Here is a 24,244-nt window from a genome sequence, read left to right as displayed (position 1 = left end):
TCTGAAACAGCAGTATCATTTAATAAAATTGCCACAAAATAGACACTATTGTTGTGCACTCCCTAGTCAAAAATATTTACAGTAATGTCATGAAAAGTTGAGAATTCAGATGAGTATCTTCAGAAACTTAACTGCTACTGAATTCTTTCAAAGCTTCATATAGTGGTGTAAAAAAGCAATTTAACAGTTGGCTTCCCACTGTCTTTAACTACAGTTCTGTGTACTTGCAGAAAAAAAATAAATTACAATTAAATTTTAGGTTCTGAAAACATGAATAATCCAAATTAAATGCTTTTTATTTTTCACTAAGTGGCTGATTAACCACAGATACTCGTAGATTTTTACTACGCTTACTGTTGGTATACATACAGATGGGTCTACTCCACTCTAGTTTTTATCAGATAGTAAATACCTATTTTGACAATCTACGACAGAACCTGAAGTATTTATAGGCAAAATCAGCCAATGTTTCACCTCATGATGAACAGTGTCACGCTGTCTTTCAAAGGGAGTCTTGCATAAGCCATGCCGTAAGAACTCAGACATGGTCAGCATAAAAAAATTCTTTAGGATCCTCGAGGTACAGGGATGTAGCCAAAACTCTTAGTCTTTCCTACTCTCCTCTTACTCCTCAGAATCTTGAATTTTTTGACGAGCAACGTCAGCTACACCAGGCTCACTTTCCAGTGGACCTTTGGGGTGCAGGGCTAGTGCCTCCGTCTCTTTGGCAAATTCAGGTTCTTGCGTTCGGTCAGCAGCATGATTTGGACCCACTTCTTTGGTAGCATCTGGACCAGGATCTGACTGTTCTTCACCTGTAGAACTACCCTCTACTAGTTGCACTTCATCTAAACAAAAGAGAAGTTGCATCATCAGTAAACACTGAACTCATCTGCAAGCAAACATTTTTCTTACTGAAGAATAAACACTAGAAAACTTTTCATCAATTACAAAAGTGCTTATTTTAACCAAGCTTCATCAAAACCCACCTAAAACACTACAGTTCTGCCTAAACTGGTGTAAGATTACTCTGAAACTAACCCTACACAAAGCTCTCACCATCTTCCATTTTGCCATAATTCTTCTTAATATATAGAGGAGCAGAGTACGACACTACAGTTATTTTAACTTTCAATTCCAACACACTTTATTGACACTACTGTCACAGTTAGCTTTTCAAAGAATGGCTGCAGGCTGGTTAGACACAGAGTACAGGTGGGCTTTGTTTTTCTCTTTTTTTTTTTTTTTTTTTAAAAAAAAAGAGGCATGTAAGTGATTACATAGGAAGTATTTTTGCATATAACAGACTGAAGAAATTATTTGCTAATGAACAGTTGACAACAATGAACTTTCATTGAAGTGAGTCATCCTAAAATTTATAACCTGACTGCATGGAATGGAACCAGCTATTGCACCTTTATTTCAAGCAATGCTTTTGGAAAAAAAAAAGTGTTAAATAACTTTTTGCCCTGATTCTGCTAAGTTATGACTGATAGCCAGCTAAAACCACTGTCACAGCCAGCCACAACACTGCCAAAGCCCTGCCAAGGTCTCATTTAGCTGGGGAGCCAACTGCCCTGAGCACAGAAGCACAGACTTCCTTAACACTCACCCTTGTACAGTGGAAGCTCTTAAACTCTTGCTTTTGCTTGTGGTTGCAGCTGTGGGATTTTTTTTTTTTTATTTTTTTTTTTTATTCCCCCCCCCCCCCCTTGATGGGTAGAGTTTGTAAGGGGTATTATTCTTTTTTTGAAATGAAAACTGCTGTTGATACGAGGAACTTTGGGACACCACCATTCACAAGGTGACTGGAAGCTAGGATGAATTCACTGCTTTGCTAGCAATGCATAACCTGACACGGTCTGTAGTGTGCTGGCCACGTACCTGGAGAAGTTAATGGAGACTAACGTGCAGATAGTGCAGCAGTAACATATCAAAAAACGTTAGCTGCGCTTTTTCGGGCGGGAGGGAGAAGAGCCCTCCACCTCTGAAGAGGGCAGCACCCGGCCACTTGTTCAGTTAATGTGAACCTGCAAACGTGTGCGTTTGTCACCGGCGTGAGGCATCCCACTGCTCACAGCTCGTGACGCCGTGCTGTACCGCTATCCTACGTATTCAGGGATTTCCAGTATGCCTGCCTCCAACTTCCACAGTCATTTTGATCCCATGCAACAGCAACTTCTGTTGTAACAGGATCTTCACGGGAGGCTGTTGAAAACTTCAATAATTACTAATTTATTAGTAATTTATATCCTTCTATAGTTTTTAGAGTCCAGTTGAAGTGAAGAATACTACCATTATAAGACAAGTGTGATTGGTCCAGTGCAGTTCTACCATTCTTAAAAGGGAAGAGGAATCTAAGTTGTAAAAGAGAAAAAGTGCTTTCACCCCTAATTCTTCTATTATCCCACTTACAGGAACATTGTATCAGAGTAAGTCAAGGGAAAGAGGTGTGGTACAGTGTTTTTTTCTGTTATGTATTAATTATTTACTTACTGAAGGGAGAAAAACACCATTAACAGTTCAAAGACTAACGCTTTCTTTTGTTCCCATTCGAAGTACACAACATAATTAACCTGATACTGTGATTATGAAGAAGGAAGTTTTATAGGAGAGTTAATATCTACATTAACCTTTGCAGCTGGAAGGAGTGGGCTGCTTGCTTACTATCCAGCTTGTCCTAACACCTTCAACAGAAGAGTAGCATGAAACTTCTGCATGACTTTGATTAAAGATTTGGATTTTGAAACAGTGCAGTGTAATTCAGAATGTTTTCGTTGTAAAAACCTGTGTAAGCCTAGCATTAAAAAACACATTTTAGAAAGTACACAGCATTTGTAAATTGGAAGACTAGAAATTCCAACAAATGCTGGTATCCTGTTACGTTACAACAAAGAGGTTTTTTTCAACCTCAGCTGTTACAGATTCTATGACCTGTTACTGTTGTTCCTTGTGGTGCAGTTACTGAAGCATTAGTTTCAGCAAGCAAACTATAGGTCCTGACCTTTCTTTTGCTTTTTTTCTTGTTTCCTTTTTTCTTTGGCAGCTTCTAGTTCTTGTTTCTCATGGATCTCCTTCAGGGTCTTGCAGACTTTTTTGTGGGTAAACCAGTGTATTTTCTGGCAGTTCTGGTCGCAGTACATCACCTGAAAGTCACCAGAGCTATCAATGCATCTTCATCTACTAAAAAATATGCAATATTCTTGCACTTCTTAGTGTACCAAGTTAAATCTCTTTATGTATAGTACTTAGTGGTATTTTTAAGCAATTTGTAAGGTCATAGGGAGTGATTCTAACCTATACAAATATCTGTAAAGAATAGTTTGTTTTGTTAACTCTGAACATACAGGAATTTTGCTTTTTCTTCATTCTTAAACTTACGCACTTGGAAATCCAAGTACTCCTACTTGTGAATTTCAGACATCTCTCCCAGGAGCAGATGGCTTGCACATTTTCAGTGCAGGCATACACACCATTCCTCCTAAGGCTGCACAGTAAATAGTGAAGCATTCAAAATCCTCAGCACCTCAGTGGCACTGTTTTTTGTGATTTGTTAGAACTATTTATGAATTCTTACCATTTTACATACTGAACATCTTTTGTCTGCTCCCTTTCCCCCACAAGTTGTACAGAATTCAGCATCCACAAAACCCACTTGACCAGTAATGGCTTGTGTAAGTACAGAAAGAGCTGTAGGATCAGAACCCTGCAAAGTAAGACAAGAGGTAGCAATGAGATTAAAAACCAACACTATCACGAAGAGGGACGTGCGGGAGAAAAACAAAACAGCAATACAGGCTTCCAAGCAGCCAGCTGCAGTCTCACTGAAGATGCTGTAGCAGCGAGAACATAAACCAGAATCACACAACTTCAACTAACATGCACGACATAACGTTCATACGGGCAGGTCAATTTTTGTATATAACGTTAACTTAGTCCTTAGCTTCTGCAGAAGGGAGGATAAAGATTACCATTTTTTAACTCTGTAAATTATTACTAATACCATTAATGAACTCAGTGTTCTTTACACACAGGTTTTTGCGGATTAGTCTCTGTGCTGGCACACAGAAGGATACTTTGCTTGTCACTGATACACTGTTGTGCTCACCGTACTCAGATGCTACAGACCAAATGGTCAGAACTCAAAATCTTCAAAACAATTATTTGCATATTATTATTTAGATACTATTTGCAGTATCTTTTCCATGCAGTAAGATTTAGTATATGTTACTGGTAACCATAAATTAAGACTATTCTTCTGGGCAATGATGTCAACGTTAGAGGAAGAAAATGCCAAATGGCTCCAGCTCTACGTAAATCCTCAAACCGTTAGACTACCCTGGACTATGCACCATCGTAACTACTACGACAGTGCTGAGACGCCCAGGCTGAATCCAAGTAATTATGCATGTCAAAGATCAAAGGCTCCCAGAGAAATAAAAATTTATAGCATCGCCTCCTTTCCAGTTCTGCGTAATGGACAAAAATCCCACGTCACCAACTGTATTTCTTTAGAGGCAGAAAAGACTGTGAACCCTTCTAAGAAAAAAGGGACAGGAAGGAAAATGTTGACTCTAAAGCAGGTCTTAATGCATTGTGATGGCTTATGTTTTCACACTGTGTTTATTTTTCTGGCTTAGACACACAGTAGGGATTGCATCAAAGCCTCAGGACATTTTAGTAGACTTGGAGCCACTTAAGATGGAGGCTATTTTTAATTCACTCAGCATAATCAAAACACGTCACAAAATTGTTCCACTTCCCCAGTGTTAGAGCATATAACATCTAGCTCTCAGAGACCAGAAAGATCATTTTTAAAAAGAGTAGTAAGTCTTGTGTAAGATTTATTGGAAAGTAATTGACAGCACTATAATGAAGAGTGTTAGCAAAGGCATATGAGGAAAACTCAAGTTAGATTTTTTTACTTGTAATTTTGATTTCCTAATTTAGCTACACATTTTGCTCTACATTCCATCATCTTGCCTCTCCCTGTGATAAAAGGAGCTTCACAGAATGCTTTTTCTTTTTCTAACACCATATATTACCAACTTTTCATGTACACTAGACATAAAGAATGCATTAAGTCTAGGAAATGATTTGATCATAAATTGAATTTAGAAGTTGTGAAAAAAAGAGCGCAAAATGAGTTTCATCTGTCTGAATCTACAATTTGTGAAAGGGAATTGGCAAAGGAACACTGAATAGACAACCCAGAGTATGAAAAGAAAGCTCTGAGACAAGAAACAAATTGTTTCAGCTTTCTTTAAGAGCTCAGGTATTTAAGCATTCATTATGGGCACAGGAAAAGTCTACTAGTTGAAGTATTTTAGATCATTTTCCTGTAATATGTCAAATAAAATTCCAGTTTGCCAGAGTTCAGGGCATGAAAAACCTGCGCTTCATATAATACATTGCAGAAGCTGAGAAACAGAAAGATGGCTTAGGTTGAACTGAATTTACTATGCAGGTTGCTTGGTGTATTTTCTCGATAGGAAAAACTTACTATTTCAACAGGAGCAATACTTCTCACGAGCTGCTGGAGCAATGTAGCTTCACAGTAAGGAAACTTTCGGATACTTTCTCGAATTAGCTTCTCTTGATATACAGGGAAACCATCTTTATCTCTCCCTTTCAAGAGACTAAATTTTTAAAAAATGAAGTGAAATAAGAAATCACATGGTAAATACACAGCATGCTGTACTCTGTCCTCTTTCAAATTACAGAGAAGAATTATAATTCTAAATAATTTGGCAACTTCATATGTAAAAGTGTTTAAGATGCAAATGAAATTATTTTTATTCTAATGCACAATCATATAATATAAAATAACTAAATGTATGCTTTGAAACCACTGCTTACTAATTCAACCACACAGTCGAAAATAATCATGTACAGGTAGACTAGTACCTCCATCTGACTAAAGTAGCAAAATGCTGTGTTGTGTTTAAAAATGAGCATTGTAAAAATAAACACTGAAGAATGCACAATACTTCAAAATATAAATTCTGCTTTACTTACGCTCAATAATGTGTTACAGTCCTGATGCCTTTATATTTATCTGGTTGGCTACCACTTTTTTATCTGGATCACTGATGAACTACTGAACTATTTGATTTCAGTATGTGAAAGCTGACTTCCTAATTTATTTTCAGTACCACACAGATATCCACGGAGGTCTATGAGGAATGCGATCCTTCTGAAAGCCAGGCCACTTACTTTGATATTTAAGATCAGGCAGCTGGTTTGGTAACTCTGAGTGAGTTCTGAAGATCTGTCTAAGTGATTTAGGAGTCCAAGTCTCATCCAGAGCCAGGGGGATTTGCAGTTCTCAGCTGCTTAATTGTTTCTGGAAAAAAACCTCACCCTGCATGACTGCTGGAGAGCAAAATGGCAAGAGAAATGTTCCCAGATGATCCATATCGGACACTGAGAAATTATTTTTTTCAAGCCTATCACTCCCCTTTTTCTCTACCACATGGTGCTCTCTGCTGTTTCACAGCATATGTGTGATTGCCAAGCTCTAACCAGTTCCAGCAGGGAGCTGAAACGCCAGGAATGTTTCTTCTGTACCCCAGGAAGGGACAATGCCACTTCAGACAGAAAAAAAAGTCAGTGCCACCCTGAAGTGACTGCAGCTGGGATTATTTCAAAATTTAGCCTTTATCTGAGACAATCCAAGCCATTATTACAGTTGCCTCTCTGGTATCTGGCCTTCAGACCTCTCTGCAGGAACACGTACCTTTTGATAAATCCATCTAGTTTATCCTCTCGCTCTTTTAAAAATGTAATACATTTCTGGAAGACGCAACTGATGTAGTGCATTTTCATAGCAAGTACTTCATTCATGTCTTTCTGCTTCATACATTTCTCACAAATTAGATCCAGAACCCTATAGCATTTCTGCAGTGCTTCTACTTCGGCCAACAGAGGGTTCTCTTTTACCAGCAACACAATCTACGAGAAGGATCGAAGAAAATGAAATGTCATCCAATTAGGAACTAGTATTTTTAAAGTTGTGTATTAGCATTAAAGCTCATTGCAGCTAAACTTCAGTGGTGTTTCTAGAATTCCTCTACTTCCATCTTAGACAGTCTTCCTCTTATTTTTTCAGTCATTATTTGGTATTATTATTATTTAGAATACTGTAATTCACACTTCCCATACAAGACATTTAAAATAAACACAGGTATTAAAAATAATAAGGATTTTTCTCAGAATAAGAACCTGAAGAATCAAAACCATTTCAAAAGGAAGAGTTACATAAACTCCCATAGACTGTCCTAAAATCTCTTTCCTTCCGAACACCTAAAATAAACTGGACTTGTATGATTTAAGCGGTTTCAAAGAACACATCAGCCTCACATAACCTTGGAGTACTTCAGGCTAATAAAGCACTGAACTAACCATTTTAAGAGAAAACCATGTACTCTACTAACTAAATTAGCTGCCACTGGTGCAGTACTGTCGGCATGTACTGCCGATACCTGGTTGGCAACTGTTGACAAATTCCTGACTTTGAACGGCAAACCCAGGGAACTTGTCGTTGAATTTATGTGTATTAATTTCTCTGAACTACACCGAAGGAGCAAACCATAAAATACATTATTTTCAGCAAATATACTGGGAAGTAAAAATAAACGTCTCTTGCACACACTTTCAGAAACAGCAGCAGCAGTAGATGTTACTATGGGGAACCAGTGATGAAGGTAGGAAGATACATGCTAAGACAAGCACTGAGAGAACAACGAGATTTTGTTAAGACAGGAAATTGGTTTATGTTTCCACTTCAAGTGGGGCTATGGAAAAAAGAAAGCCAAAAAAGAAAGCTATTTACGGTTACTGATGTTAAAAAAAAAAAAAAGAAAAGAGAATTTCTCCACTTAAAGGGTGCTAGTTCAAGATTCCGGTGTGCATAAATACTGGAAGAGCTTAATTTTTTAATCATGCTTAAATGTTGAGCCTGATCATTTCTCATTTTCAGAAGCAGCTGAATTAGTGTATAAAGCTTTTGATCTCAGTTAGACTCTCAGAAGACCTGAATGCTTTCTGACGTAAAGAAACATACACCAAGAAAACACACACAATTTACGTATTACTTCACCTTAACAGGATGCATGTTAGTAGTAGTAATAATTTTGTGTAGAGGCCCAGCTAATTTCACTGGCAGTTTTGGTTCTTTATCTAAGCCTTGTGCTTTAGTATAGTAGTCCAGCCTTTCACGTGGAAAGAAGTTGTTGATGATGGTCACGCAGTCATGTTGACCTAAAGGCACACAAGAAAAATATCACAAATTAAATGAAATAATAACAAAAAAAAAAAAAAGACCTAAATGCAAATCGAATATAAACAATTACCCACAAAAGAGCATGATATGCTTTGCACTGGTAACAGGCAACACCTGCCATTCTTTTGCGTGTAACTTTTATGTTCAGCAAGTGTAACTTACTGACTCCCAGCAGGGAATGACTTAATGAAATTTCACTTAGAGAACTCTGTCCCCTTCCTGCGTCCTCTTTCCTTGTTAAGCCAAAACTATGAGAACAGGTATTTCCCCCCGAAGTTATACTAGTAATCTCATACCGGTGTTAAAATTTTTCAAGAGAAGTTCTCTGCACTTTGTATTTTCAAAAATTCATGACATTTGCATAGAGGCTTTTAAGTTTTCAGACCTGAAACACAGTAGTGTATTAACCTAAAGTGAGAGAATTTATAAGAACAGAACATGCTTAACATTTACAAAAAAAGAAAAGGACTCTGATGAAAGTAACAAGGTGAGAGAAGTTACACCCCCTTCTTGTCTTCTACATCTGACAACATGACGGATTATTTGGCTACATGGAAAGTAAAATTTAGCTTCTCTAGTTCAGGACCACATTCTTTAAATTGATTGATTTATCTTGGCACTAATTCTATTAATCAGTGGAAGAAGACAGAGTCAACCAAATTCCAGCACTTAAAACTCTCCACTGTTTTAGAAGAGACTGTTCTAAGCTAATAGAGCACAGTGTAAGACAAATGACAGGGTAAGAAGTATCCTCACTTCCCACACACAGACAGATGAATTAATGTTGATTGGACAGGGAATAAAAAAGAACAGGAATGGATTCCAATGTTCAAACTTTTACAGAGTAGCATATCTCAGTATGCCTGAAAATATTTATTCTATCTTAGTGACAAGATGAGAATTTAAACAAGAATCCACCAAAATTGTGTTGGAGATAACATTCATTATTCACTAATAACTCAATTCAGCATCACGTTGAAAAAGACTCTCCAAATCCAAAGTATAATTAATTGGAGTGGACTTCTCTGACACATTAAGTGAATACTTGAAAGTTTTGCCGCTTGAATCTCAAGTGAGCAATATTGATCTTTTCCTCCTTAAAAACGCAGAATGACATATGATTGAAATTGAAACCGCACTAACTCACTATTCAAGGAAGTAAATCTAAATGGCAAGGTAGGCTCTTGAATCCAGAACACCTAATGGACTTGCAAGACAATTCTCAGACATTTAAACAATACCGGAAAGTTGTGTTGAAGTGAAAATACAGGTCCTCATATTTGGTTGTTGGGACGGTCATCTGGACAGCAATAACTGTTATTAAAATGGCTCCACTTTTTATGGCATTATTTTATCACATGCCCTCGCCAGAAACAGAGAAAAAGTGGTATATGTGGGAATGTTAATCCAGGAATCTGCCAGCACTGTCAAGATGGGTAAAGAAGTAAAAAAGGTTTAGGAAAAAAACAGCAAAAAGAAGAAACAAAACAACAGAAAAAAGCCTCGTTCCATGTTTTGCCCAGGAGCACACAGCACACCGGAATGACAATTTTTTCATCTTGTTCTAGTCAAGTTCAGTTCACTAAGTACCGACCTACCTCAGAACAGGTTCTGAGACTTCTCCCTCTCCCAAGTGCAGAGGGAGAAGGGCAGGAGGTGACTGAACCCCTAGCACACAGCATGCTCATGGCAAAGCTCAGGTGGGAGTTCATTCCTTCCCATGAGGGAAGCTCCAGTTCCACACTTGGTACTACAGAAACACCTACCTGCACTTCAGACACCTCAGGTGTAACCACCCTCCTTTTCCTATGTGAAAAGTGATGACATCATAAAAACTTACACACTTGGAGAACAGCAGCATCTATTCTGACAGATAAGATCATTTGTGTTTTTATGAAACAAAGCATGGGAATGGAACACAAACTGACTGTTGTAGGATGAGGTGTTGAAAAAAAGCTGAACAACTGCATCAGTTCAGAGCAGGTCGTTAAATAATGGTTCTCCAATAGAAAGCCTCAGAATCTAACACTTTACTTCGTTAGAAATTACACTAGACGTTCACCTTACCCACAAAAGCAGCCATCTGAGCTGCTGTCCTTCCCACAGAGTTGACAACATCAGTCTCTGCTCCAGCCTCCAACATCATCCAGGTGATTTCTTTGTTTCCTGAATTTGGGGGAAAGATATGGGGAATGAGAGAGAGCAAACCAGAACTTGCAATTCTTTATGCTTGTAGAAAAAGAAGAAGTGAGTTTCTTAAAGACCAGGAACAACACTGAGGGAAATGAATGTTCTTAATGTCGTTATTTTAAGAATAGATTAAGAGAAAGGCATGGTGCTGCCTCCTTATCTATGGTTCCAGAGGGTCAAATCAAACTGAAAACTAAATTCAGGCAGAGTATAACTCTGCTCTCTGTAATGTACATTCAGCTCCCCGTGGAGCTTATGGGAGTCCTTTGCACGTCAGTACACTAGAGCTTGGTCCCTCTGGACAGCAGTATAGAAGCAAATTCTACTAATCTAGTTTGACAGTTCAACTACAACATTTGCTATTCCAAGAAGAAAAACAAATCCAGTACTATTATGGAGCAGGAGCACAGAGAATAGAACAGACTGTTCCTTTCTCCACAGCAGGAACTGGGTGTTCAGACTGGGCTAAATACCAAGTAAAATGAAGCTAAAATTTGATGGGAAGATTAGATGACTTAATTGGTGCCCTTCAGAGACTAATAGGGACACTTGTCACCACTTACACTAGCTCTGTTTGCAAAGGTATTCTTACTTTATCAGTTATCGTGCATATGCTGAGTACAAAAAAGTGAATATAAAAGAAGAAGGGGGTGGTGGATGGAAATGAACGTTTCTGACTTAAAAACAAAGGCATGAAGTCAGTAGTACTCATGTACCTTTTTCCCTCACAGATAACAGACCTTAAAGTCCACATCCGGAAGCATTCAAACACAGCTGTGAGAAAATGGTAAAAATCCAGCTTTTTCCATAAAGCTGCTGTCACTTAACAACATCCAAGAGTTTGTCCCCATCGATCTGCTGCAGCTTTGATATTGCTCAATGCCACAGAACACTGCAATTGCCCAAATCTTTTTACCCAGGTTTTATCAGTAAAGCAATCTGATAATCCAGTTAAGGTTCATGTACACACATATGCCTTACTTTTTTTATACTTATGATGAAAGAAAGCAGAGTTTAAACTCTACCTGCTAAGAATTCTTACTTCCCTAGAATCTCCTTTTTGGGAAGATGCAAGTGGCCTAGTAAAGAAGATACTTAAAATAACCTAATATTCCCAAATCTCATCTTTTTCCCAGAAGGAACAATGTTGCTTATGTAGTGTCTTTTTCTGACTCAGGGAAATAATTGTTCCTTTCATCAGGGAAAAAGAATAGCAAGAGGAAAGCTGCAAACTACCACCTGAGACAGGAGAAGATATAAACAGCTATAAGCACTCCCATGAAAAAAAAAAAAAAAATGTAAGAAAGAGAGGGAAAATTTACGTGAGAAACATGTTTTTAAAAGTTATTAAATACATTTTTTAAAGCCCACAAGATAATTGTAAAAATAATGTAGGAGAAAGGCAAAATTTGAAAAATACTGACAAGCCTCAAATATTAATAAAAGCTACTGATCTGTACCCTAAAAAAGGCAGTTTGGTGGAGCATCTCTTTCAATGTAGCATAATTAAACAGAACGTGTCCCCTTGTACAAGAAAACGGTCACAGGAGGGTGAATTTTGAGATTTGTAACAAACAGGACAAAGCAGAGCTAGACTATGCACCTCAAAACGCTGAACAAAATTGATTTTTATATGAAAAAAGATCCCAAGCCTGAACAGTAGCTCTCCTACTCCACTGTCCTGATGATACTACTGGTCTTGACATATTCACACGGTTCACATAAATAACACTAAACCTGAATAATAAAAACATGTCAACAACTTCCTTTAAATTATTAATTTATGGCAAATTTTACCCATCAATGTTGCAAAAATCAGTGATCTAAGTTTATTAAGAAGTTACCTGAAAGTCCAGCAAACATCAAGGCAGTATATCCATGTTCATGTTCGTTGCAGTTCACATCAGCTCCGTGTCGCAAGAGCAACCTGCACATGTCTACTTTCCCTTTGTATGCTGCATGCATTAGAGGGGTCATGCCATGCTAACCGAAGAAAGAGGAATAAAGTAGCATACAAAAAAAAGAATTGGTTATATCTCTTGATCTTCATACCATTGATAAGTTTTACTTGTACATACATATTCAGTATAAGCACCAAAGCCTCATGTAAGATTTAAATTAGCAACAATAAAAAAGCTCACAAAATCTTCATTAAAAAATATGGTAACTAACATGCAGTATATTTTCTATTTCCATGTCACCTTTCTGATTATGCTGTGCTGTATGTTTGAAAACAGACCAGTGTTGAATAAACAAAAACAGTTCACTGCCAATTTGTCACTGGCCTTTTGTATAAGACATTAGTGTTAAGGACAACTAATGCTTCTGCTAGAAGCAAAAGCTTGTTTTAGAAAACCTGTTAGGTTTTGAAGTTGTTTCTTTTCTTCTCTGCATTATATGATAAGCAACAAAAAAAAATTAAGAATAGGCTCTTGTTGTTTCTGCCACTGCAACGAGTTGCAATTTCTGAAACCCATCTTGCTCATTTTCAGTCATGATTACTGCCAATTGTCCTACCCTCCTCCGTCCCACTTACCCACCCTTTTGGTCTTGTGTCCGTGATCTTCCATCAGCCAGAGCTCTGAAAGCCCTTGTAAAGATACACAGCTCTAACTAGACTTTAACAACCATACAGTCTCAAACCTTGCCTCTTGATAAACTGCACCAGTACAAAAGGATTCGCTTCAGCAAGAGAGGCACTGAGTTTTTATTAGAGTTGCACTGGTGTAATTATAAATGCAAACTGGGCAAACCCTAGGGAAATTTTCCAAACTTGGGTGAACTGTTAGTGCAGGCTCTCTCCCTCTCAAAGGGCAAGGAGAAGCACATTTCTGTTTGAGAAAATGGCATGATATTCTGTTCTTAGAATTTGATATGCTTTTTCCAATATGCTGTTTATTTTCACTTAACATCAAGTCAGGACTCACGTTAGCAGCCAAGACATAGTAATTGCCCAGGAACGTTCTCCAACACTGAACACAAGGGAGTTTGTTCCTGAAGGAAATAAAAAGGGCATTTTCTTCCTTTTTTTGGCAGGTTAAAGCTGTGTGCCTGAATACACTCATATACACCATTACTGCATCTGTGTAAATACATGGTAATGCGATACTCTAAAATAATGTAATTGTCAGTTTGGACTTTAATATATTCCTTGTTTCAATTTATGATAGAATGAAACCCATTTGAGTTAAATTTATCAGTATAATTTTCAAGGATTCCTAAAGGTGAGGGAAATTGGGAAAGTTAAAATTATAATAACGATCTTTAAGTATTACATTTTCATTATTCCCCACCCTAACTGAAAACAATCAAATAATATTACTTTATCCATTATATTTTAGTAATCCGAAATATTTCGGTAAACTGCAATATAAAATGCCATTAAAGAAACAAAATACCTGAAGAGATCACTTCACAAACATGAAACAAATTTGTGACTGTTTTTGCTAGGTTTCGTTTGTGGTCCTATAAAGGTTAAGTAAAGGCTTTCTATCCCAATATATAAAATATGTTACGTTATGGTTGACGGCAATTTTTATGCACCAATCCCAGTCTGGAGTCATAGAATAGATTTGCCTCATTTGGCAGCACAGGAAAGTACTGCTGTAAGGGAATACTAACACGGTAAGGTTTTTGACTAGAGAAGGAACTTTAAGAAAACAATGGCTTTAGAAGTTTGATTATATCTTGAATGCCAGTTGTTTCAGTTAAAAAAAAATCTGTCTGAAGATTACAGGACAAAGGGAAGGGCTTCTGGATTTTTTTTCTTGGTCATCCCCTCGTCCTGGGAAACTTTATTTAAAAGCCTTTGATTAAATTTTGAAACTGTCAGACTGTGGTGTGGATCAAAAAAACACGTCAAGCAGAAAATATGCGGACAGTCATTAGAAAATTGGATTTAAAGTCACACTAATACGAGCCTTTCACATTCCTAGCAAACAAAAAAGGGACAGGCTAGACACAGGTTTATCTGGAAAGGCTTGGTGTCCTGTATTATGTCCCTATGCAGAAACTGAAATGACTGCATTCTTCTCAGGCTGAATATCTAATACAGGTCCAGCAATAGTCTGCTTTCTGACAGATGACATTTGGATTGTCAATACAGCATACTTAAAAGACTAAACTAGCAGTTTATTACGCATACAGACAAAACTAATTATTTACTGTTCCAGTATGGAATATAGGATGAAGAATCCAGTTTCTAGCAGCTACTGTGTAACATTCTTCTGACCAAAAATCCAGTCCTTTAACCTCATTCCCTAGGACAAAAATGAGTCTTTCCCAGTTTCTTGTTTACTTTGCAGGGACGTTACATAGGTTACAGGGAACAAAATTAACATCTCCCACCTTCTGTGGGGCTGTAAGTATTCCCTGTATGTCTGACGGTACAAGGGGAGTAGAGTTTGCAGTGCTTCTAGAAACTGCCTGGCACCTCTCGACCAGGTTCTTCAGCCCATCAACCAACAAGGACTCCCTGGCGTAACAGGGCTGTGCCCCAGGGCACACCATCCTTCCCAGTTCCTGATGTTGCAAAGACACCAGAAGCAGACTGAGGGACGGGGTTCCAAGAGCTAACTTGACCTAATGCTGCCATGGTGGGGGAGCTAACTTAAACAAATGAAAATACTATGGGGTCAGTGGGCTGAATCAGCTAACAAGGGAAGAAAAGGATGCGTGGGGAGGCAGGAGGGATAGGTGAGTACCAGAACCAGGGAGGGGTTGGACTCCCCCAACAGAAGTAGGGGAAGATGCACGCAGGTCAGCCTACCTCTCCTCAGCAGCTGGGAGGGGTGTGCGTCCACAGGAAGAATAAAAACAAACTTATAAAGATAATAAACTGGAAAAGCAAACTTCTGTCTTCTAGGAACTATGGAGGAAGTTTTCAACAACATTGTTTTTCAGCATTCATTGACCAGAGAAATTGGGGGAGCGTGGGGTGGCCGTGGAACAACAGTTGGGACAAACAAACAAACAAAAATACACAGACCATCTCACATCCCAGTGACCTGTGCATATTTGTCAGAAAAACTGACTATGTTGTCAGCATTTAAACACTCATGCTGACTGTGTAAGAACACAGACAGGATACATACATATTTTTAAAAGCCATTGTTTTGTGGCTAATATGCTGATGATTCACTGCTGAAGTAGCCACATAGACTTGTGTTCCTCAAGAGAAGAAGAATACAAATGGTCCCAACATTCCTAGTGTTTTATACTTTTCAGGCTTATTTCACCCTTCTTCTCAACCGTGGAAACTTGGCCAAGACGTGGCACACAGAGGCTGGATTGACTGGAGTGGCTCCTGCAGCAGGTATTGGGGTACATGACGACACTGCATGTGTGAGTACTAGCTACCCAAACAGAGTGGGGAAGGGAAAGGGCTGTAAAATACCCTTGCTGAAAAGCTGCTGTAGACACTGGTATGCTGACAGTGTTAAAGCACCCACCTCTCCCTTTTCCAGCTCATTTTGCAATGAAGAACCTAGCCCCACATTAACATGGAAAGAGTGCCTTATTTTATTTTTTAGATTCAGGCATCTATACTAGTCATATTCATTCAGAGAATTTAAAACTAAACACATTGACTGGAGGTTTGGTTTTCCTTCAGGACAATATTTGGGAAGTTAATAAAAAAAGGAAATAAATGATGCAAAAAGAGCAGGTGCCACAAGGCACACAGAAATATTAGTTGAGGCATGTCTTCAAAATCAACTCTCCTAAATAAAAAGGAAGAGTACTACTGAAATTAGACCAACTCATTAAGACTGGTTCAGATAGGTATTTGGAATTGGATTGTAAAGATATCTCTGACTTTTAATAGAAGAGGTACTGAATGCTGCTAGTCTAGAAATACCTGACTTTAATTTTTTTTTAATGAATTCACCCTTAAAACTTTTGAATAAGAATGCTCTTACCTACCTTAAACTTACTGCAAGCAGGATTTGGAAGGTAGTCAACAGATACATGCACAAATAATTTTAGCTATAGCTAAGTATGAACTAGTTAATATATGAAATACTGTTCAGTGTTGATCACAGCTATAGTTTTCCTCCTTTACAGTCATCCTGCTAAGCTGTTGGTTTCACATATGTAACACATTAGTTTCCTCTGATGATCTTTCTGTCCATCTGCAGTGATGAAAAGTTAGTCTACATCAGTCAGCGACCTGCATTGAAAGCAGATAATTCTTAATAGCTGTTGAATTTTCTCTGGTTTGTGTATTTTGAAATACTATGTAAAAAACATCAACAGACAGAACACTTTCTCTTCAATAAAGGCCAAGGACCTGGGCATTTTCTGCTAGCATAGGAAGTTCACGTTGGAATAGCAAAATAGGTTAACTGAAGAGCCCTTTAGTGAACATAATTAGTATGAGTAAAGCTACACATATCTCATACACTAACAAGCAGGCTGCTGCTGTAATTCCCAGAAAGTATTCAGTTCTGTAATTAGCATATAGCAGTGAACTGTTCCTAAAATATATTTTTTATTACAGAAGTGAACAGCTGAATTACCAAACTAAAGGAAAAAAGTAAAACTGCTAATGCCAAATGATAGTTCTGTATATAAGATTATGAACAACCTTAAAATTATTTTAAATACAGTAAAACTGAATCCTTTTCAGGTCAAGCCTCTGCTTGATCTGCAGAAAATACAGGGTTGTAGCACTACAGTGCCCCTTTGCAACCTTAACTACCAACATGACCGGAGGAAACCTCCACAGCTAAAAACCCCATGTGGTTCCTCTAGACTACCCTTCCTTAATAATCTGAAAGATCTTGGCCACACCCTGAAAATGGATGGAGTTAAAGTCAGCAAACTGCCAACATGAAGCCACAACACTATTTAGAAGCTCTGTACTCCCCGGGGAAAGAAAATTCCTGAACACTTTCTTCCATACTACGCTTCCAAATTAGCAAGCACTGAATCTAAAATAGGCCAAAAAATGACTAAGCAGTGTCCATTTAAATGAAATAATTTGTGTTTATTTTGCATCCATTTCCATTGCCCACCTATTTGTCCTGATATTTTGGGACACCTGAGCTTAAATGCCTCATAAGTTTTAAAGTTGCCAGAGTCAAACTGTTAAGGACAAGTTTTGTGGAAAAACTATGCATCTGTTTGTTTTCATAAAGACAGTGATTAAGCCTAAATACCTTTCCTTTCTTTGACTCCCTAAATCCACAAAGAAACAAACAAAAAAATGGTCATAAAGGATGGTGGGAAAAAACAGGACTCCATCTGCTGGGTATCTACAACCTTCTGGAAGATGGGCATATGCAAAACTAATTTGAATAAAGGGATCTTACTCTACTTTCAAGCGACCTGCTGCTCCCAACAGAGCACTGCAGGTAGGAGAAGGTGAAAGGTGAGTGAGTCTTGGCACACTGGCAGGAAAAGCAAATACTTAGAGGAGCAATTTTTTATATACGTGGAACAACAGCAGAAGCAATGCTGAAATACCATGTCCAGCTCATGCCTACTTTTTTGAAGGAAAAAGCTGAAACAACTGGAAAGAATTCAGAAAAGAGCCATGATCATAGCTCAGTTGCTGAAGAAACATAACTTTAGGCAAGATACTTTAAATAGTCAATGCATTCGGAAGACGTTAAAGTGTGACATTCCTTGTTAAAGGTACATATAGAAAACATTACTAACTGTTAGTAGTCTTTAACCTAGAAGAAAGAAGTTCTGAGCAGTTAGAATATATGGTCAAACCAAAAATTAAAGGGACATATTATGTGGTTATTTTTTAAAATCAGGAAGTGCAATATGTAACAGCCTGCTTCTGGATGCTGTGGATTCTTCAGCCTGTGGAAATCATTAAATTGTGACTGCATGTTTGCTGTACCACAAATAGAAGAGAGAATTACGTTAAACCTGTGCTCATTCTGTGGATTCTCTCATGTAAAAAAGGACTTTAAGGAAGGAAATGAGTTCTTAGCTCCCAACTGAATTGTGCTCCCATTTCAGTATGTAAGCATTTGATTTTCAGGGATTTTTCCTCATTTCTTAACATTACTAAAATAAGTAACAGTAGTAATAGAAGTAATAATGTGAATTTCAGGATAAACAGCTAAGGCAGCAGAGGAAGAAAATGCATTCAAAGACCTGATGCATTCAAAGCAGACTCCAGTTGTGGCAACACTGAATAACAGATGAAACTGTTTACTTGGGTTTCATACACTCTATTTATGTATAGATATTAGAATAACACATTAGAGGGAAAGTGGTTTATAATCGAAAAGTTCTAAAAGTTAATGTGAGATGACTGATGGATTAAAGAATCCTAGAAAAATCTGAATGATTTTCTGCTCAAGATGCATCATTACACACCGCTCCTGGGGATAACAAGGAGATTGCAAGAAGTGCACTGCATGAACTTTTTAAGTCTCATGTGCCTTGGACATATTTAGTCAGATGTGAGCATTAGGCACATATTGTTAAAACTATTTCTTCTTTAACAATAGCCTGAGGCATAACTCAGTTATGGTTTCTATTAATAAACCATAACCTTTCAACAGCAATTCTGCATGTTGCACTAGTACTGCATCAAGGGTGCAGTCATTCAACACTAGTTCAGCAATTACAATAAAAGAAGAGCTTTTGAAGTCCATACAATAAAGCACTCTTACAAACATACTTACATGGTATCCTGGGTTCCCAAAGTTTACATTAAAGCTCAGTTTGACTAGTTTGTCAGAAGCTTGTCAAAACTCATACATTAGAAATTAAAGTTTAAATATTTAACTGTATTTAAGAACAATCAGAAAATGGATCTGCTGGCAGTAGAAGAAAGACTAACAATATTCTACAAAGAAAACCAGTAGATAAAGTGATAATTTTCCTCCATTCAGCATTCATGAGAACACATCTACCAGTCCAGTTTTTGGCCTTTCAGTACAACAAAGACATGGATAAACTACAGCAAGTTCAGCAGAGTACCACCAAGACATGGTGGAAACTTTAGCACTTGTCCAGTGAAGAGAGGCTGCAGGAACCGGGCTTGTTCACTCTGGAGAAGAGATGGCTTTGGTGGGACCCTACAGCAGCCTGCCAGTGCCTACAGGACTGAGATGATAGAGCCAAACTCTTCAGTTACAGTGGGAGGAGGGCAAGAGACAATGAGCCTAAGCTGAAAGACAGGTTCAGACATACAGAAAAACATTTTGACCATAAGCACAATAAGGCAGTGGAACATGTTGCCCCAAAATATTGTGCATTATCCATCCTTGGAGATTTACAAAGCCAGACAGGATAAATCTCAGAGCAACCTCATCTGACCTTGGAGCTGAAGCTGCTTTGATTGGGAGGCTGAACTAGAGACCTTCTGAGGTCTCTTCTAGCCTGAATTTACCAGTGATCCTATGAAATGATAAAGTTGGGAAAAAACACAGATTGCCATTTAAGTGGATAAATTACACAATGATCTAACATGCATGGTGGGCAATTACAGTTTTGCTTCCATGTTACACTTCTTATTAATGTTGGATACTTTAAAAAAACATTGGAAAAAGAAAAAGAAGAAGCCTGTGAGCATCACACAAGTTTCCTTTCTCCACAAACTTCCTCCCATCTTCAGGTAGCACTTTGGGATTTTATCTTCTACATGTCTACCACACCTGCCTCTGCAAGACGTGTGTTTTCCACTTCTGAACTAACTGGGTACTGTTAAGGTTCTGCAAAGATAAGGCTTTGGGCAATGAGATACAAGCATGAGATGGGGACACGTATTCTTTATCCACACTGTCTGCTGCTATCTAAGCAGATGAACTACAGTTTGGTGGAGGTGACAAGAAATCAGGAAGCACCTCCATGTGTCTTGCTGCAGTGTTCATCTTACCTTACAGACATCAAAGTTCTTGCTGGAACTTGACAGAAAATATAGTGTAGTACTTTAAGTAACATTAATCTTTAAACTTTCTTAAAAAAAAAAAAAAAAAGTAAGAGCTCTTCAAAGGTTCATTATTCAGCTGCAGGCTGGAATTATCTTCAGAATAACTCTAATTTCCAGAAGTCTGTATAGCAATGCTATTTAACAACAAGAAGGCCTTCAGACCTAGTATTTTCCTTGCTAAACCCAGCACAATGCTTAAACAGTTTCACTGTACCTCATCCAAGCAATTGACACGGACATTCTTGCTGCCCAGTAGCCTTCCAGCCTCTTCAGTGTTTCCTTTAATTAAAAAAAAAAAAAAAAAAAAAAAAAAAAAAAGACACAAAGAGAAAGGGGGGTAAGAAAGGGAACAAATTGAGAATCAAGAGGAAAAAGATCCGTTCCATTCATGATTAGAATCAAAATCTTTGATCTCTGTAGATTAACCACTTAGACTGTAGACTGACTACCAATAAATCATCACGCTTAGTGATAAGGCTATTCAGTAATGTCAGTGCAGCTTCACCAGGCGTTCAAACAAACAGAAATAACAGAACATTCAAAGAGTCTAAATTTAGGGAATTATGTTTACTGCAAATTAATAGAAGCTTCTGATCACTGATTCAATCATAAGCTAAGCTCTTTCAGCAGACATATGCTTAATAAAAATAAGCATTACAGCCCTCATTTTAATGACAGTCTTCATGTTTATCTTCACTGTATCACAAGGAGGTGCTCTTCCAGCAAATTTTCAACAAAGCAGCTCTTGCAACTTCAGTTTTGACTCATTTTCTCTCAAAAAAAACATTACAAATACTAGAAACAATTTCCTTTCATGAAGCTTTTGGTGTGGTTTAGCTATACTAAACAAGTTTATTTACCCATTTAAAAAAAAAAAAAAGATTAATTATTTTAGGGAAAAAAGCCAGTCACCTGAGTCATCTCACACACTTGATAAAGACCCAGTAAAATACACTGACAGGAAGCTCTCAACAAACCTACTCCCCCAAATATACATATGTATATACAAATATGTATACAAATATACGTGTGTGTATATATATATATATTTTAAACATGTGAGAAGCTTCTCAGGACCTGGAGTAGTTTTCAGAAGAACATCCCAGTAAAAGAACAAACATCAGAAAGAGCAAGTCTTCAAGGGGTGATCTTCAAAGTAAATTTTAATGCAAGTAAAGCAAAGAGAAAAGTTGCATTTACAAGTTCATAGTTCTGTATGACAAAACACTGAAGGATTTCCAAACAAGACACTAAGCTGATGGAAGTCAGACTTCTAGAATTGACTAGAGCTTAAAGATGGAGCCAGGCTGTTGATAGTAGTGCATGGTAGGAGGCCAAGAGACAACAGGCAGGAGTTGAAAGAAAAAGAAGCTTCAGACTGGGTAAAAGGAAAAACATTTTCACTATGAGCCCAGTAAAGCAGCAGAACAAGTTGCCCAGAGCCACTGGGCGGTCTCCATGCTTGAAGGTTTTCAAGGCATGATAGGATAAAGCCCTGAACAATCTTGTCTGACCTCACAGATGACCTGTTTTGAGCAGGATGTTAGCTTAGAGTCCTCCTGAAGCCCCTTCCAACCTGAATTATCCCATGACCCTAATCATAAGCATCACGTAAGTTAGATAGAAGTGTCTGCAAGATGAAGGCCCAAAACTCTGATTAACATGAGTCAGTCAAACTTGACTTCGATCCACAATAAATTCATTGCTGACTGCCCTATGCTTGTGTCTCTGACACAGAGGAACATTTTAATATAATTGAGAGTGAAGTCGCCAAACTACAAATAAAATTTCTTATGGGTTCAAATTGCCTCAAAACTACATATAGAAACACATGGAGCACATCAGGTATTTTTAGTTTACCTCTGACTAACAAACATCACTCAAAATTTTCAAAATACCATTTGGAATATAACTAGACAGGGCTGCAAATTTCATGTTACTGGACCATGAAACCCAACTGTTACAGCAAGTGTGACAGCACTAAGTGTATGAACTGTATAACATGGTGAAACTGCAACACCTACATAAAATGCAAAATTCATAGAATCATAGAGTGGTTTGGGTTGGAAGAGACCTTAAAGATCATCTAATTCCAATCCCCCCGCCCCGGGCAGGGCCCCCTTCCCCCAGCCCAGGTTGCTCCAAGCCCCGTCCAACCTGGCCTTGAACCCTTCCAGGGAGGGGGCAGCCACAGCTGCTCTGGGCACCCTGGGCCAGTGTCTCACCACCATCACAGTGAATAATTTCCTTCTTATATCTAATCTAAATCTGCCCTCTTTCAGTTTAAAACCATTACCCCTCATCCTATCCCTACACTCCCTGATGAAGAGTCCCTCCCCACCTTCCCTGTACGCCCTTTAAGTACTAGAAGGCCGCTATAAGGTCTCCCCGGAGCCTTCTCTTCCCCAGGCTGAACAACCCCAACTCTCTCAGCCTGGCCTCATCAAGGAGGTGCTCCAGCCCCCTGAGCGTCTTCATGACCTCCTCTGGACTCTGAGCAGATCCATGTTTGTTTTATGTTGGGGGCCCCAGAGCTGGACACGGTACTCCAGGCAGGGTCTCACAAGAGCAGAGCAGAGGGGCAGAATCCCCCCCCTCAGCCTGCTGGCCACACTTCTCTTGATGCAGCCCAGGACACTGGTGGCTTTCTACACCACGAGTACACATTGCTGGCTCACAGTCACTTTTCCAGCCACTAATAACCCCAATTCCTCCTCTGCAGGGCTGCCCCAACACATGGCCCAGCCTGTATCTGGGCTTGGGATTGCCCCGACCCAGGGGCAGGACCTTGCCCTTGGCCTTGTTGAACTCCATGAGGTTCACACAGTCCCACCTCTCCAGCCTGTCCAGGCCCCTCTGGATGCATCCCTGCCCTCCAGCACGGCGACCGCACCGCACAGCTCGGGGTCACCAGCAAACTTGCTGAGGGTGCACTCAGTGCCACTGTCCGTGTCTCCAACAAAGACATAAAATAAAACAGTGTACGGGATAAGAGGTGCACAATACCTTAGACAAGCTCAAGTTCTGTTAATTTAAGAACACCCTGTGTGCAAGGACATCCTGGTCTGGCAATAGCACATAGGGAAACCTATGACAGGTTAAATAACTGGACTATCCCAAAGGAAGCATTTTTTTTTTTTTGCACGGCACATTGATAAAAGTCATTAAATAAATGTTAATGCGCGTTACTGATATGAATAGACACAAGAAAGATGCAAGCTGTCCTTGGCAGCGTTAGACCCTCCCCGTTGTGCCTGCCCAGCCGGAGCGGCACAGGAACGCGCACCCCCTCCGCGCCCGGCAAGCGGCCCGCCTGCCCCACGGGGCGCGGCCAGCGCGGGAGCGGAGCGGGCTGCCGTGCCCGGGGAGGAGCCGCTGCCCGCGGCCGGGAGCGGGGGCCCGGGGCGGAGGGAGGGAGGGCAGGCGCCCCGCGGAGCCCAGCCGCTCGAGGCGGCGGCGCGGCCGGTAACTAACGCCGGCGGGGGCCAAAGCAGCAAACCCGCCCGGGGCACAACCGATGCGGCGGGGGCCCGCCCGGGCTCTGCGAGGCCCGGCGGAGCGGCGGCAGGGGAGGGCAGAGCGCTGCACAGCCTCGTCGGCCGGCGGCGGGGAGGTGAAGGCGCCGGGACCGCGGCCGGGCCCGCCGGGGCGGCGGCACTACCGCCCACCGCCGCGGAGGGGCGAGGGCCGGGCTCACCTGTAGCGATCACCCCCAGCAAGTCCTTCTCCTCCGGGCTCAGGTCACCTCTCCTGGGGGGAGCCATCGTGGCCCTCCGCCTCCCACAGACGGTAAGGCGCGGCGAGGCGAGCTCAGCCCGGCCGTGACGACACCCCGGGCCCTGCTGCACCCCCAGGCCCCCCGCGGCCAG

The 24,244-nt window shown here is 39.7% G+C and overlaps 2 protein-coding genes across 3 annotated transcripts in view; one reads left to right on the top strand and one right to left on the bottom strand.

The window, feature by feature from the left end:
- Positions 1 to 2: 2 nt before the first annotated feature.
- On the bottom strand, positions 3 to 24,180 carry ANKMY2 (ankyrin repeat and MYND domain containing 2). 2 transcript variants are annotated; one of them, XM_042801803.1, is made up of 11 exons: positions 24,073 to 24,091; positions 20,590 to 20,654; positions 16,397 to 16,643; positions 12,319 to 12,457; positions 10,352 to 10,450; positions 8,102 to 8,262; positions 6,740 to 6,954; positions 5,504 to 5,639; positions 3,578 to 3,706; positions 3,005 to 3,146; positions 3 to 848 (listed from the first exon to the last, which is right to left on the bottom strand). In XM_042801803.1, the coding sequence occupies exons 4-11, from the start codon at positions 12,449 to 12,451 to the stop codon at positions 625 to 627; spliced, it is 1,239 nt and encodes a 412-aa protein (XP_042657737.1). In that variant the 5' UTR covers positions 12,452 to 12,457; positions 16,397 to 16,643; positions 20,590 to 20,654; positions 24,073 to 24,091; the 3' UTR covers positions 3 to 624. The 2 variants fall into 2 exon arrangements, with proteins under 2 accessions (XP_042657737.1, XP_042657736.1); XM_042801802.1 differs by lacking the exon at positions 16,397 to 16,643 and having other exon boundaries at positions 24,073 to 24,180.
- The window catches only part of BZW2 (basic leucine zipper and W2 domains 2), a 60,105-nt gene continuing 59,936 nt past the window's right edge, over positions 24,076 to 24,244 (top strand). The window contains exon 1 of the mRNA XM_032991806.2: positions 24,076 to 24,164. The gene's annotated coding sequence lies outside the window, so the exon portion shown is untranslated. The remainder of the gene's footprint in view (positions 24,165 to 24,244) is intronic.

Source organism: Tyto alba, unplaced genomic scaffold (genome assembly GCF_018691265.1).
Source record: "Tyto alba isolate M040663 unplaced genomic scaffold, T.alba_DEE_v4.0 Super-Scaffold_38, whole genome shotgun sequence".
In the NCBI taxonomy this organism is placed as follows: domain Eukaryota; kingdom Metazoa; phylum Chordata; class Aves; order Strigiformes; family Tytonidae; genus Tyto; species Tyto alba.
The sequence above is the reverse complement of the archived record's forward strand: the minus strand, read 5'-3'. Positions and strand labels throughout refer to the sequence as shown.

Bases quoted from the DNA above. Each gene is read 5' to 3' on its own strand.
- ANKMY2 (XM_042801802.1), bottom strand. From the start codon at position 24,139: ATGGCTCCCCCCAGGAGAGGTGACCTGAGCCCGGAGGAGAAGGACTTG. The intron at 10,451-12,318 runs GTAACTTCTTAA...CCCCAAATTCAG, and splicing joins GATGTTTGCTGGACTTTCAG to GAAACAAAGAAATCACCTGG. The intron at 8,263-10,351 runs GTAAGGTGAACG...GTGTGCCTTTAG, and splicing joins TCAGATGGCTGCTTTTGTGG to GTCAACATGACTGCGTGACC.